At 39.5% G+C, this 15,396-nt stretch overlaps 1 protein-coding gene across 6 annotated transcripts in view; it reads right to left on the bottom strand.

The window, feature by feature from the left end:
* Positions 1–12,064, bottom strand: part of SENP6 (SUMO specific peptidase 6) — a 124,672-nt gene extending 112,608 nt beyond the window's left edge. For all 6 annotated transcript variants that reach the window (XM_059400945.1, XM_059400948.1, XM_059400951.1 and 3 more), the window contains exon 1: positions 11,981–12,064. In XM_059400945.1, the coding sequence (XP_059256928.1) occupies positions 11,981–12,032 (52 nt within the window). In that variant the 5' untranslated portion in view covers positions 12,033–12,064. The remainder of the gene's footprint in view (positions 1–11,980) is intronic.
* Between the last annotated feature and the right edge of the window lie 3,332 nt (positions 12,065–15,396).

The following is a 15,396-nucleotide window of genomic DNA, read 5'->3' as shown; positions in this document are numbered from 1 at the left end:
TAATCTTTACCCACCTCCCCCCCGACACTGTTTCCTTCAGATATATTTTGAATGATGAGAGGACGAATGGAATGGTGAGTGACAGTTGAGCACCTTTTCATGTATCTGTTGGCCATCTGTAGGTATTCTTTGGAAAAATGTCTATTCAAGTATTTTCTCCATTTTCTTTCTTTCTTTCTTTTTTTTTTTTTTTAAATGGTGCCTGAACTCACAGCCCTGAGATTAAGACCTGAGCTGAGATCAAGGTTGGATGATTAACCAAATGAACCACCAAGATACTCCTTTTGTCTACTTTTAATTGGATTATTTGGATGTTTCTGCTAATGAGTTATAGGAGTTCTTTGTATATTTTGGATATTAATCTTTTATAATATATCACTTGCAAATATTTAATAAAGTCTTTAAAATATCTCTTAATATAAAGTAACATAATATACATACTACAAACAGATTTCCTAATTCTGTTAACCTGACCTGTATACCTGACTGGCACTCCTGTTCTCATAAAAACTAAAGAACAGTAATTATTAAAACAAAAAAGTTATTAATACAAAGGACCAAAAGACCAAAGGATGTCTTACATCACAAGAAGCACAAGCCACTGGGGGAAAAACAACAACAAATAACTATGGTACATTAAAAAATTCTGTTCATAAATTATTTCATTCATTAAAAAATAATTTCATAAGATATATGTTCAATTCATATAATTCAACCAATTCATATAATTCAACCAATCCAATTTACTGTCCAGAGTATATAATGAACCCCAACACTCCAAAAGAAAAACAAAATACGTAGAAGATATGAATGAGCAAATAAGAACAGAACATAAAATAACCCTACAAGCACAAAAACAAACTTATGGGGTATTTTGTTTACTTTACTCATGTGCCCCAAACTCACAGAATAGGGATTAACTCTAGGTGGGCACTCTCTCTATATATATATTCTTTAAAGATTTTATTTATTTGAGAGAGAGAGACAGTGAGAGAAGGAACACAAGTGCAGAGAGCTGAGAGTAAGCAGGCTCCCCACTGAGCAGGGAGCTTGATTGCTGGGCATGATCCCAGATCATGACCTGAGCTGAGTTGAAGGCTTAAGGACTGAAACATCCAGGCACCACTGGCACGCGATATTTTTTGAATACTGAGTGAACGATTAATTAATAGTTTTTTTTAATGCAGCAATAAAGATACTTAATCTCACTATAAACCAGAGTATTATAAATTAAAAACACCATCTGATAATCCCATCAGATTAGCAAAAAGTAAAACACCAAACACTGTGAAGTGGGTGACGATGTGCATAAATTAGAAAACTTTTTTTTTTAAAGATTTTATTTATTTATTTGACAGAGAAAGAGAGATCACAGGTAGGCAGAGCAGCAGGCAGAGAGAGAGGGGGAAGCAGGCTCCCTGCTGAGCAGAGATCCTGATGTGGAGCTTGATCCCAGGACCCTAAGATCATGACCTGAGCCAAAGGGAGATGCTTAACCCACTGAGCCACCCAGGCGTCCTGGAAAACTTCTTTTTTTATTAACATTTTATGTTCTAAGATTTTATTTATTAGAGAGAGAGTGCCCTTGAGCAGGGGCATAGAGAGAGGGAGAAGTAGACCACGCCTGCTGAGCAGGGAGCCCAACAGAGGGCTTGATCCAACGACCCTAGAATCATGACCTGAACCAAAGGCAGATGCTTAACCGACTGAGCCACCCAGGCACCCCTAAACTGGATAACTTAAAAAGTGTTAGTCTAAACACTTGGGGATCATTTTGACAATACCTACATGAAGCTGAAATTGCACATGACCTAATAATTTCATCACTAAGGGATATACTAGATCATGTGTTAGCAAAGTATGGCCCTGCCAAATCTGGCCTGCCGTCTGTTTTTATGAGGCCCATGAGCTAAGAATGGCTTTAACATTTTTAAATGGTTGGGGGGAAAATCATATTTCATAACATATGAAAATTATATGCAATTCAAATTTCAGTGTCTATCAAGTTTTACTGGCACAGCCATACTCATTTGCTTATGTCTCATCTATGACTGCCTTCTTGCTAAAATAACAGCATTGAGTAACTGCAACACGGTAAATTCAGATTGCAAAGTGTAAAATATTTACTATCTGGCCTTTTACAGTAAAAGTTTGGTGACCTCTGCCCTAGACACACACACACACACACACACACACACACACGCACACACACAAGTAAAAGTAAAAAGATTTCACAGTAGCAATATGAAACACATGACAGTATACACAGTAGCAATGTAATAATAAAAAGATGGATACAACCTAAATTTCCACAAACAGGGATGTATAAACTGTAGTATATTCATATTAGGAAATCCTAAATGGCAATGAATATGGAAGTACTAGAGGAGCACCTGGGTGGCTCAGTGGGTTAAAGCCTCTACCTTCGGCTCAGGTTGTGAGCTCAGGGTCCTGGGATCGAGCCCCACATCGGGCTCTGTGCTCAGCAGGGAGCCTGCTTCCCCCTCTCTCTCTGCATGCCTCTCTGCCTACTTGTGATCTCTCTGTCAAATAAATTAAAAAAAAAAATGCAAGTACTAGAATAATTCTCATAACATTAATCTCTCAACCAATGCAGTAAGAATGAAAAATTTCTGCAAGGTGTAAAAAAATACAGAATGTAATTCATAAAATGTTCTAAGACATGCAAAATAATTTACAAACACAGGGTCTAGAGATACATACATAAAGAATAAAAAAGTACATGGGGTGCCTGGGTGGCTCAGTCAGTTAAGTGTCTGACTCCAGATTTTGTTTTGGTCATGATCATAAAGTTGTGAGATCGAGCTCCTCATCAGGCTCCACACTCAGCCTGGAGTCTGCTTGAGATTCTTTCTCTCCCTTTCGCTCAGCCTTTCCCCCCACTCACCCATGTATACTCTTTATAATAAATAAAGTAATTTTAAAAAAAAGAGAAAAGAGTAAAAGACAATGGACTGCATGAGGAAGATAACTACCAAATCAAGGACAATAGTTACCCCTGGAGGTAGAGGATGCAAAAAGGATGGGGATCACCCCAGCTTCAACTGTACTGGTAATGTTTTCTTTAGTCTAGTAAGTATTCTTAGGAAATATTTCCCAATAATTTTTAAACTATCACTATAAGGTTGGAAAAATAAGAGGGGTGCCTGGTGGCTTAGGTGGTTAAGTATCTGTCTTCAGTTCATGTCATGTTCCAGGAGTCCTAGAACTGACTCCTGCATCAGGCTCCTTGCTCAGCAGGGAGTCTAGTCTGTTTCTCCCTCTGCCTCTGCCCCATGCACCACTCACAGGCATGCAGTTGCTCTCTCTCTCTCAGAAAAATCTTTAAGAAAAATAATGAAAAATAGGATAAATTTTTAACAGGGTCACTATGATAGAATTTCTGAAACTTAGAAGTATAAGAACAATAAAAAATAAATAAATAAAGAGGAATTAAATGCAAATGTCAGAAAATCTCAATTAAAGCAATTTCAGGTGATTCTATAGCAGTATAGCCCCAGTCTTCCTCAAGAACCTGTCAGGATTCTCCAAGGCAGTCTCTTGGAGCTCTGACCAATCATGTTACAAGTCTGAGTACCCTGCTGAAGAGACAATGTGAACAGGCCTTTACACTACATGGAGAGACAAAAGCCTACCTTTCAATACCCACCAGAGTCAGACATTTAAACGAAGCCATCTTGTAACCTCCAGACCAGTCAAACTACCACTGAAAAACACTCATAGATGCTACATGAAGCAGAAAAATCACCCAGCTGAGGTGATTCTCTCTATAAAACATTTGTACTTTGCACAGAAGACCAAGAGATTATCCAGTACTACTTCAAGATGAAGTCTGAATATGGGAGTGATACGAAATTAAACTTCTCTGGGAGTCACCAAAACCACACATCCTTTGCCTCAGGATCCAGTTACTGTTTGGAGTTCTCTTGGTTTATCTACCTACTTCTTCATTCCATTCAGTGCGTTTCTACGGATCTTTTGGCAGGATGCCAGCATATACTTAGTTTTGTCCAAGGTCATGATCAGGCAGCTGTCTGGTGCTGCTGGTGTTTCTGAAAGCCCCCAATCTTCTATAGAACAGAAATATCAAGTGGTGGTATCTTATCCCAAAGTAATGCAGTTGGTTCTACCTTAACACAGAAAACACAATTCTAAGAACTCAGTTATCTCAAGCCTAATGTACACAAAATTGCACAGCCAGGACATTAACAACTCAGAAATGATTGTCGTATTGTTCCTTCTGCTCCAAAGAAAGGTGAGAAGATCATCAGAGTAAGAGATGGCTGCAGTATACAGGGAAGTGGACCAATGACACTTTAATTCGGAACATTAAATGCAGAATTCAACAAGAAAAAAATTGAAAGAGTTTCACAGTAAGCTTAAATTAGGGGGTAAATTTTAGAAACAGATAAAGCTTGTAAATAGTGAAGATAAAGGAGACTCAAGAGTTGGTACTGAAACTGTGAAGGAAAAGCTGATATTCTCAGACTTAACCACTATTAGGAAAAAACTAAATCATTCTTTGATAAATGCCCTATGATGATAATAGCGGAGACCAACCTAGGGTAAAGAAATGATTAAATGACAAAAATACCTGGAATCCCATTTCATCCAAACATAGGAGTTACGGAGGCAGGGAAGATACTGTTTTTATGGAGGTAGAGTCAAAGTAGTATTTTCACCATGTTTTCAAGATTTAGTGGCAGATTCATACATAGGAGGTTGTGGGGTAGAAAGTTTACAGATTTTTGAATCTGTAAAGACAACACGGTTACTACATTGTCTACAAAAAGTCTCAAGGAATTTCTAGCTCTTTATGTCCTAAAAAATGGTTTTAATCTTTGCAGAAAATGAAGAAGTGAATTTACTATTTATTGGACACAGTACTGCTTTTTTTTCTCCCTGCTCTATTTCAAAGATTATAATATAGTTAATGTGGGGGTGGGGAGGGAACTCAACCATACTAAAAACCAAACATAAAATGTATTTGAAATAGCAAAACACCTCCAAAGGTGAGATCAGAATATCATTTATTGTATTACTAATCAAACCTTTAACTTCAGATGGCCTCAGAGCAATTGTTAACTTGGAATAAGGCAGTGTCTACATGTCCCCATTTGCCTAGAACTGTCCCACTTTTAGCACTGAAAGTCAGTATCCTCAGGAGACAAGAGGTCCTAATTTTTGCTGACTGGATGCAGAAAATTCTGTGAAGTACAAAACCTAAGATAACCCAAAAAGTAGGAGCTGATGCAACACCATTTTTAGTGTCAAATGGATAGTGCATAGCTTATCTACCTTCTGTACTTACTTTCTGCCTTTCTTTGTTGTTTTAGCTGATGTTTGCAACCATAATTTGCAGTTCAGAGTAAGAGATCACCATCCATCCACGCTGCATCATTCTCAGCAATATATACAACTTAGATGGGTCGTAATTGTGCTCATTAATATTGTGTCTTTGACTTTGTACAGACTGTTGTGTTTTGTATTGACATAGTGTTAGTTTAATTTTTAATATAAATTATGTGACCATGCTTCCTAAGAGTTTAGGTAATGACAAAGAGAAAGATTACAATAACAACTCCCATGACCCACACATCACTCAATGAACAAAAAAGGAAAGAAAAGTTTCAATATTCTTCCTCCTTTCTTATTTCCACTTACGTGGATTCAGAAATTCTTCAATCAGTCCCTTACCAAAGAAAAGTTAAACCAATAACTGTTTATGTTGCTATTTTTATCTGTGAAACAAATTACAAATTGTGTGGCCAACTTTGTTCTGTCTTTCTGTAGCTTCCCAAATTGCCCAGATATCAGAAACTTTTGGATCTTGTAAAACTGTCATTTTCAAGTTTAAGAAATACAGTAACTTTGTTGAAAGAATTAAAAAAAAAAAAAATACCAGGGACACCTGGGTGGCTGTCAAGCATCTGCCTTCAGCTCAGGTCATGACCCCAGGGTCCTGGGATCATGTCCTGCCTAGGGCTCCTTGCTCAGCAGGACCTGCTTCTCCCTCTGCCTGCTGTTCCTGCTGCTTGTGCTCTCCTCTCTCTCTTTGACAACTAAATAAAATCTTAAAAAGAAAACCAGGTAAATGGGAGAGGAAAGGTACCTGTGTAGATTAAAGAGGACTACAAATTCTTTGCCACTTTTCCCACTGAATGATAGTCCACTTCCCCTCCCACTAATTTGGGGTTGATTCTGTGACCTGTTTTGCCAACAGATATGGCAGAAGTGACTGGGTAATTTCTGAAGTTGGGCCTTAAGAGATCTGTGACTTCTGCTTTTACCATTTTAGAGTGCTGCTTCATCAATTACTGATAATTTCCTATTATTTTTCCTTCTCTTGTCTAGCCCTTTTCTCAAAGGAAAAGGAGGCAGAAGGAAGAAAGGGTAAAGCAAAGGGATAAAAAAGGGAGGGAAAGAGGAAAGAAGGAAGGAAAAGCTGAAGGAAGTTTAGGATAGAAGTCAAATCATGAGCTCCAGTTCTGATTTTCCCACTGACTTCTTCTAGGTTACATAACCCCTCTACAACTCTTGATTTCCTCAAATACTCAACACAGTTAAGTAATGGTAACAGAAACAATCAATTTACGGAAGTGTAGACATGTGGACTATATAATTTCATTCCCTCTTGCCTCTCTGACTACACCAGTTAACCTACAACATCAAGAGCAATCAACTGGCTGGCTCAGTCAGTAGAGCACACAACTCTTGATCTCCAGGTTATGAGTTCAAGCCCCATACTGGGTGTCTAGATTACTTAAAAGGTAATAAAATGTAAAAAAAAAAAAAAAAAAAAAAATCTAAAAACCCCACAACAATTAGTTAATACTCAGAAAGAGAAGGTTGTAACTGAAAGAAAAACAGTAAAATGAATTCAAATAAAAATGAAGGCAAAAAACAGCATGAAGGTTCCTCAAAATGTTGAAAATAGAACTGCCCTATGACCCAGCAATTGCACTATTGGGTATTTACCCTAAAGATACAAACGTAGTGATCCAAAGGGGCACGTGCACCCGAATGTTTATAGCAGCAATGTCCACAATAGCCAAACTATGGAAAGAACCTAGATGTCCATCAACAGATGAATGGATCAAGAAGATGTGGTATATATACACAATGGAATACTATGCAGCCATCAAAAGAAATGAAATCTTGCCATTTGCGACAACATGGATGGAACTAGAGCGTATCATGCTTAGCGAAATAAGTCAAGCGGAGAAAGACAACTATCATATGATCTCCCTGATATGAGGAAGTGGTGATGCAACATGGGGGCTTAAGTGGGTAGGAGAAGAATCAATGAAACAAGATGGGATTGGGAGGGAGACAAACCATAAGTGACTCTTAATCTCACAAAACAAACTGAGGGTTGCTGGGGGGAGGGGGTTTGGGAGAAAGGGGTGGGATTATGGACATTGGGGAGGGTATGTGCTTTGGTGAGTGCTGTGAAGTGTGTAAACCTGGTGATTCACAGACCTGTACCCCTGGGGATAAAAATATATGTTTATAAAAAATAAAAAATTTTTAAAAAATGAAGGCAATATGAAAGAGAAGGAAAGCAAGAAAAGGAAGTCTTCTCTTCCCTAAGAAAATCAATATAATAATACCAACTAACACATAATGCTTGGGATTATATGCCTGGAATTGTTCTAAGAATCAAACATACAATAATACATTTAATGTTCATGGCATCTTTATGAGGTAATTATAATTACTATCCTTGATTCACAGATATAAAAACACAAAGAGGTTAAGAAATCTATCCAAGATCACACAACTAGTAAGTAAGAACTAAATGTTGAATCCTGGCCTTCTGGCTTCTGAGTTCATGTTCTCATTGCATTTCTAATGAAAAATGCCATACTAAGGGATGTTCTACTCTACTGTCCCCCATGAGTACACGAAATCAATTCAACTGGGAGGATACCAGGAAATAAAAATTCTTACTTAAGGAGTTAAAAAGGAATGGTAGTGTGATTAGTTTCTAAATGTTGCTCAATAAATACCTGCTGAATGAATGAAGGAAAAGAAAAACTGCCAACCTATTATCAAATGTAGAAAAGGGGTATGAGTCAACCTTACATGTATAGAAGAGAAAGAAACGAAGAGAAAAAGAAGTTCAATGTAAGTTGTAGCCTAACTAAATTCATACAATTTTAGTGTGATACTATACTAAAAAAATTAAATACAATAGTAGCCTTAAATACAAAAGTCTCCTTTTCCCTAATGAAGTCAGAAAAGGAAACAGAATTAATATTTTACTTAGTTATAAGGAAATAAAACACAATTTAGAAGACGGATGACAAACAGGCACCTCAAACTTAATTTGACCAAAGCAGAGGCATAAACTTCTCATTCCTCCACCAGTCTACTCTATTTCAGTATATGGAATTACCCCACAACACCAACCAAAATTCTCAAAATACAATCCATCAAGAAGTTAGGCCAACTCTACATCCAAACATATCTTCAGTCTAACCACTGTTCCCCAAGCTCCACTGCTACCATTCTAACTAAACCCCTCTGATGGTTTTACACAATGCTATATTCATATATTCATATTTAATAATTCTATAATTACTCACTATTCACTACTCTAATGGTAGTCACCATCTGTTATCATAAAACATTATTACAGTATTACTGACTATATTCCCTATGCTATACTTTTCACCTGTGATTATTTTACAACTGAACGGTTTTTTACCTCCTAGTACTTTTTTTTTAAAGATTTTATTTATTTATTTGACAGACAGACATCACAAGTAGTCAGAGAGGCCGGCAGAGAGAGAGGGAGAAGCAGGCTTCCTGCTTCTCTGAGCAGAGTCCAGTGCAGAGCTTGATCCCAGGACTCTGGGATCATGACCTGGGCTGAAAGCAGAGGCTTTAACCCACTGAGCCACCCAGGCGCCCTCTCCTAGTACTTTTTATCTACTAATCTATTCTAACCCCTCTATTTTAGAGTACTCCAATATTCTAACTCATGTCCCTGCTTTTTTTATTCCTCTTCTCTACTTCATTGTACACAGAACAAAGTGATTTTTTTAAAAAGATAAATCACTCCTTGGCTCCAAACTCTTCAATGACTTCCCATTTCTTAGAATAAAATAAAAATCATCACCTTGGCAAATAGATCTGCTGCCTCTCTTTTTTAGCACTCTCTCCTTTTTGTTTCAGCCATAATGATCTCCTTTTTGTTTCATAAATGGAACCATGTGTCATCTCAAAACTTTACAGGCATCATCCTCTCGGCCATACTCTGAAATACCTCATAGTTAAGGTGTTACCAAATTAAGGTGAATTAAGGTGTCACCTCCTCAGAAGGGCCTTTCCTGATTTTAATACTATGTAAAATGGCTTTTCCACTCCTTTATTTGCTCTGTGTATTTCTTCCAGTCTGTATCATACTGCTATCATCTTGTTTATTTTATTAACAACAAATCGTTCCAAGTGCAAGAAATATGATAGTGAAAAGACAAAGTCACTATTTTCATGGAGGTCATATTTTAGTAGGATTGAAAAGCATAAATTTATCAAGTGATAAGTGCTATTATGAAAAATAATACAGTATAAGGGAATACCATGTTGTTTGTACAATGCCTAGCACAGAATAGGTGGCTATAAATACCTGATGAGTAAATGAAAATCTACTTCAGTTTTTTTCAGTACTTCTACCAGAGTAAGGAAAGTATGCTCTATTGATGTTTAAATATTAAATCCTAAGGCTTATGGGGAAATATTCTGAAAACATAAGCATGGTATAGTACAAAATGTATGGCAAGTTACGGTGAAGTATTTTATTATTCAAAGTATAAAGAAAAGAATTTAAAAAAATACAAGAATCATTCCATTTATTTAGAAAGACTCAGTACAATATATAAAAATCAGATATGAGAAACTGAAATCCTTGCTTTCTCTTATGCTCATATTGTAACGAGTTACTGTCTGCTTTCTTTATGAGAATGCTAAAGGAGTATGGTGAAACTCAAAATTTATTGTAACTGTACATTCCTAGACCCTTAAGTTAGACTCAACTAAAAGCAACAGTTTAAAATTCACCATCAGCTTCCTATTTGCTGGCTTTTTTTTACGCTCTTTCCATCCTCCCTATGTTCATCTAGTCAAAATTATGAACTGAATCAGGGGCGCCTGGTTGGCTCAGTCAGTTTACCAGCTGCCTTCAGCTCAGAGCATGATTCCCAGCATTCTGGGATAAGACAACATCAGGCTCCCTGCTCAGCAGGGAGGGAGTCTGCTTCTCCCTCTCCCTCAGCTGCTCCCTCTGCTACTGCTCTCTTGCTCATGCTCTCTCTCAGATAAATAAATAAAATCTTGGAAAAAAATTTTTTTAAACTGAATCAGAAGACTGTAGAAGTCCAAAGCTTACTGCAGTACAAAAATACAATCAATCTTCTGCATACTGAATGTATTAGTAAGTATCCATCAACAAGCCATCTTTGGAGGTTCCAATATCAAAACAAAAAACAACAGCAGAGCACCACCTGTAACACAAGCTGCACCACTCTCAGTCTCTGACAGGTTATCTATTCTGGTCAAACAAGAATGGAGGTAGAAGGGAGGTAATATGAAACAAACCCAGAAAAACAGAAGCTTTCCACATCTTCTTATTAGAATCTCATAAAGCTCTCATCACCTTTAAGTTTGTTTTTTTGTTTGGTTTTGCTTTGTTATACTCAAGGAAGAATTAAGAAAATTAAGCTTTCTTTCTCTATCTGCCCCTATCTGTTAGGCCCAATTGGTTCATTAGCGTAATACTGAGGACCTCTGTGATCCAGGTACTGTTCCAGGTGCTGTTAATAACCGTAAGCAAGGCAATACCTACTCCTCTACACCCTCTTATAGAATACCTGTAGCACAATTAAAATACACTTTCTTAATCCAGAAACATTTCTAATTAATTATTTTTTTAAAAATACTGCTTATACTGTATATGAAAATTATCTTTGTGAAATTATCCAGAGTGGCTAATCCTTTTTAACAATCACTAGCCAGTAAACTTATTTTTCTAAACATATTTGTGAACTCACTTTATATTTAAATAATGAACCCATAGTGTAAACAATGGACCCATAGTCAAATTCAGCAATGTGATGAACATTCAAGTTCCTGGTCCACAACCACAACGAATTTACGAGTATTTGGGTGGGGGGTGGGGGGGTCCTTACTTACATGGGCAAAGAACCAATATTGTCACCCATTACCACCATTCACAACAATAACATACAGCCCTTCTTAAGACTACTAACTTTCCCTCACAAGTGAATAAAAATGGAACCACCCAAACTTTGTCTATTAGCTTTGGAGACCGTCCCCAAATTGACATTGTGAATCTCCTTCTCTACTTTCAGATAAACTATTTCATAAAATATCTTGAACAAAACACATTTCGTAAGAATATCAGACATGGCCAGACTTAATCGGAATACTGGCTGCAAAAGGAAGCCTGAAGCTCTGCGAAACAGAAAATAGCAGAGGGCGTATATAAAACATACCCAAGTAAAACTACCTAACTGCCCCTCAATTTCACCCGACCTTAGCAATCTTTAACTTTTTCCATGAACACCGAACAAGATCGGAACGCTATCTGCTCTCATCTTTAGGCCATCACCAAAATATTTCAAAATGTCAAAGACTTAACCCGTGCACTCTCAAAGGGCACCCACCAATTCCAGCTCGTATCTGGATCCACCTGCGCCCCCTCGGCTCGGTGTGCCCGGGCCAAGCCCCCCGCATCCGCGGACTCGAACCCAACGCGCTCGCAGCACATTCCCTCCCCGCCATCGCCCCAGCAGCCCCCGCCCCCCGGTGCCTCTGCCACCTCCCCCACCCCCCACACCCACCCAATGCGAATAACTGAATATCCGGAGACCAGGAGGCCACACTTTCCTGTATTTCCCCATCCCTCCCCCTGCAGGAGCAGAAATAGACGTACCTTCCAGAAAAGTAATCTCCCCAGCGCTGCCACCGCTCTTGCCAGCCGCCATCTTCCTCCTCCCACGCCGCCTCCTTCTTAATCCATGGCCCACACCACCGCCGCGGTCGCCGGGATGAGGGGCCGCGCCGCCGGAGGGTAGCCGCCGCAGGGTTGCGGGCCTAGAACTCGGCCGTCAGGGGGGCGGTGCTCCCACGTCCAGATGGGCCTACACAAAAGGAGGCCAGGCGCTCCTGGGCCTATCCGCGGGCTGGCGGGTGGCGAGGCCCGCGGCCTGGGCTTCTCCTCAGGCCCCTCCGGGGGAACGCGAGCGGCGGCGACGGCGACGGCGCTTCCCGGGCCCGGTTCCTCTCGGCCCACGACTCCCCATCCACCGCCTACCCAGGCCGCCTGAGACGCTCTCCCCAGCCGCGGGCCCCAGGAAGAGAGGCTGAAGGCGAGCCCACAAACACACCTCCCTTCGTCCCGGGCCGTAAAATGGCCGCAGCCGCCGCGCCGGGGCGGCTAGGTTTTCGCGACCGTCAGGCGCCCCCAGGCCCTCTGCTCCCTCTGCAGCCGTCGCCGCCGCTACGGCCGTCCGCCCACCCCGCCCAGGCGTGAAAGCATCAGCGGAGGCCTTTGCGACTGTCCATGTGGACAGGGGTGGGTCTCCTCTGCCACCGCCTCGCGTCAGTCGCCACAGCAGCTCCAGCCGCCGCCGCCGCCGCTGCCGCTCCTCCCCCACGGGCGCTGGAGCTGCCGCCCGGCTCCCGCCCCCACCCCGACGCCGCCGCCCCCAGCGCCGCTCCCCCTCTGGAGCCCGGGCTCCGCTCGCGGGCAGAGCAGTCTGCAGCGCCGCACCGAACGCCGACTTGCGGCTCCCGCCGCTCTGGCTCTCCGTAGGGCCGGCCCTGCGCGGCACCGACTCGGCCTGGACACGTTTCGCCCAAAATCTCGACCGCGAGGGCCCCATGGCAGACTTGGTGTGTGAGCGCGTCTAAGCCAGGCCGGTGATCAGTTTGGTTTCTGTGGCACCACAATTGCCTCAAAAATGTTAAAAGTTCCTTTCTTTGACCAGGTCTTAGAATTTAAACCATAGCCAACTGAAGAGAGAAGCTATAGTGGAGTAGTGTAATCACATGTTCAGAAAATGACTCTTGGTCCCCCTATATTTTTTAAAAGGTTATCGAAATAATATATCAAGGTAGATTCTACAGTACATTTTGGATGACAATGTAAAAAAAAAAAAAAATGCTGTTGTATGTGCCTAAGATTTCAAAAACCATTCCCTACCTTACAAAGTCAGGCCTTATAATTAATTGCAGGTGATTATATCACGTTTGCTTTTCCTTCTTTTCCTTTTTCCTTTGGCTTTTTAAAATTATAAAAATAAGACATTCTTTAATGAAAATCCACAATACAGAAAAGGAAAGAAGTTATGCTTAGTTTCACCACCAAAACTCAATTCCTTTAGGTGTGTAGTCCTCTAAGCGAACATTTTTCTTAAATCCCTCACTATCCCTCTTTAAAAAACAAAAATCCCTGTGTGTCAGTGAAAATTCAACAGCTAAGACGATGCAGAAAAACCATGATTCTGTGCGATCTTTGAGGAATGAACTGTTCTAATTAGTTTAATTGTCCTGTTAGCTAAGGCATTAGCTGAAAACCTTTCCCTTTAAAGCTTCTGTTAACATCTTATCCTAAAATGAATAATCTTTCCTAGTTTTTCAAAAATAATATAATGAATATAATTTATTATACTTTATTTGTGTTATTTGAGTATATTGAATGATCTGGTTGTGATGCTCTATGACATAGAGTCTGTGCCAGTGACAGTATAATACTGAGGCGTGTAGATAATAGACAGATGTGGGTGACTGGACTCATTTGTACAGACTACAAAATGCAGTTTTAAAAAATAATCTCTGATTTAAAAATACATGTACACTGCCTTTGAGGATGGGAAAAGGTGCCAGAAGTCAAGGAATATGGGTGGCCTCTGGAAGCCAGCTTCCAGGAAAGGCAAGGAAACTGATTCTGCCTTTGAACTTAAAGAAAGCAAAGCAAGCATCTTGATTTTAGCTCAAGAAAATAACGAGTTGGACCTCTGACCTTGTAGAACCGTAAGGTAATACATTTTTGTTAAGTTGCTAAATTAGTGCTATTTTATTACAGCAGCCATAGAAAACTAATATACATATGGAATGGGTAACAAGGTGGAGTTATAGAAAAGATGTCTTTTAATCAATCTGATTTAGGATTTTAAGACCAGTCCATTGTTTTATTTTGTGTGTGTGTGAATTTCAGCTAATCTCTATGGGAGCACATAATTCCAACTTTGAAAGTGTGGCATCAAAATCACTTGGAAGGGCTTGTAAAACAGTGGGGCTCTGCCCCACCCCTAGAGTTTCTGATTCAGTGGGTCTGGAGTGCACCTGAAAATTTGCATTTTTATTAAGTTCCCATGTGATACACAATGCTGCTGATTGGGGGACCACATTATAAAGATCACTAGATTAAACAATCTCAAATTCCTTTCTGTTCAGTTTAATTTAGTCTATGAGTCTGCAATTACAAGTGAAAATGATCACTTTCCATATTCAAGTGTAAGATTAAAGATATTTTCAGGAATCACTACTCTTACATATATATGAACCGTATCCATTGAGAATTGATAGTATCATGTATCTTTTTATTTAGATATTCAGGCCTAGAAAACTTCAGATTGAGGACATGTTCCTGAAATGTAGATATATTTAGTATAAATATTTAAATATATATTTAGTATACTTACAAATACGCAGTTAGTAGCCCTTCTTTATACGTTTTGAAAGACACCCACGGATGTAGCTAAGAATGCTTTTGAATATTAGAAATAGGGCTGATTACAAAATCAATTCTCTGAGTTAGAAATTTTTATTAAAAGACTATCATGTCTTTATTGTTTAAATTTAGCAAATGTTATTGAGATGTAAGCTAACTTGTTAGTTGTCATATTAATTTAATTCTGGCATAAAAGATAAAATGGAGAAAAGTTAGGTTATTTTAAGTTTGAATGTGTGGGTAATTGCAGTGTACATAATAAGCTACTTTATTTTCTCTAATTATTTCATTAAAGAAAGTTTAGAAAAAAGAAAAAGCAAAACAGAGTCTGCCATCCACAGTTCTAATTCTAATGCCCTATCTTCTCCAGTGTCTTTTTATTCACTTAGTCTTGTCACCCACTGCCAAGTTTGAACCCTGAATTTACTCTTCCAAACTCAGTAAAGCAAACATCCCATCTCCAACCACAGTGGTCAATGGCAATGACTAATGGACCAACATCTGCAAGGCTAAGCAATCATCCTGTGCAAACAGAATTCAGAAGAAAACAGAATTAAGACTGACTACAGGATCCTTTGAAAGGATACAAAAGTATGAGATCCTCCCCAAAGCTA

The sequence above is a fragment of the Mustela nigripes genome, chromosome 5 (assembly GCF_022355385.1).
Source record: "Mustela nigripes isolate SB6536 chromosome 5, MUSNIG.SB6536, whole genome shotgun sequence".
Lineage (NCBI taxonomy): Eukaryota > Metazoa > Chordata > Mammalia > Carnivora > Mustelidae > Mustela > Mustela nigripes.
This window is presented reverse-complemented; position numbering and strand designations above follow the sequence as displayed.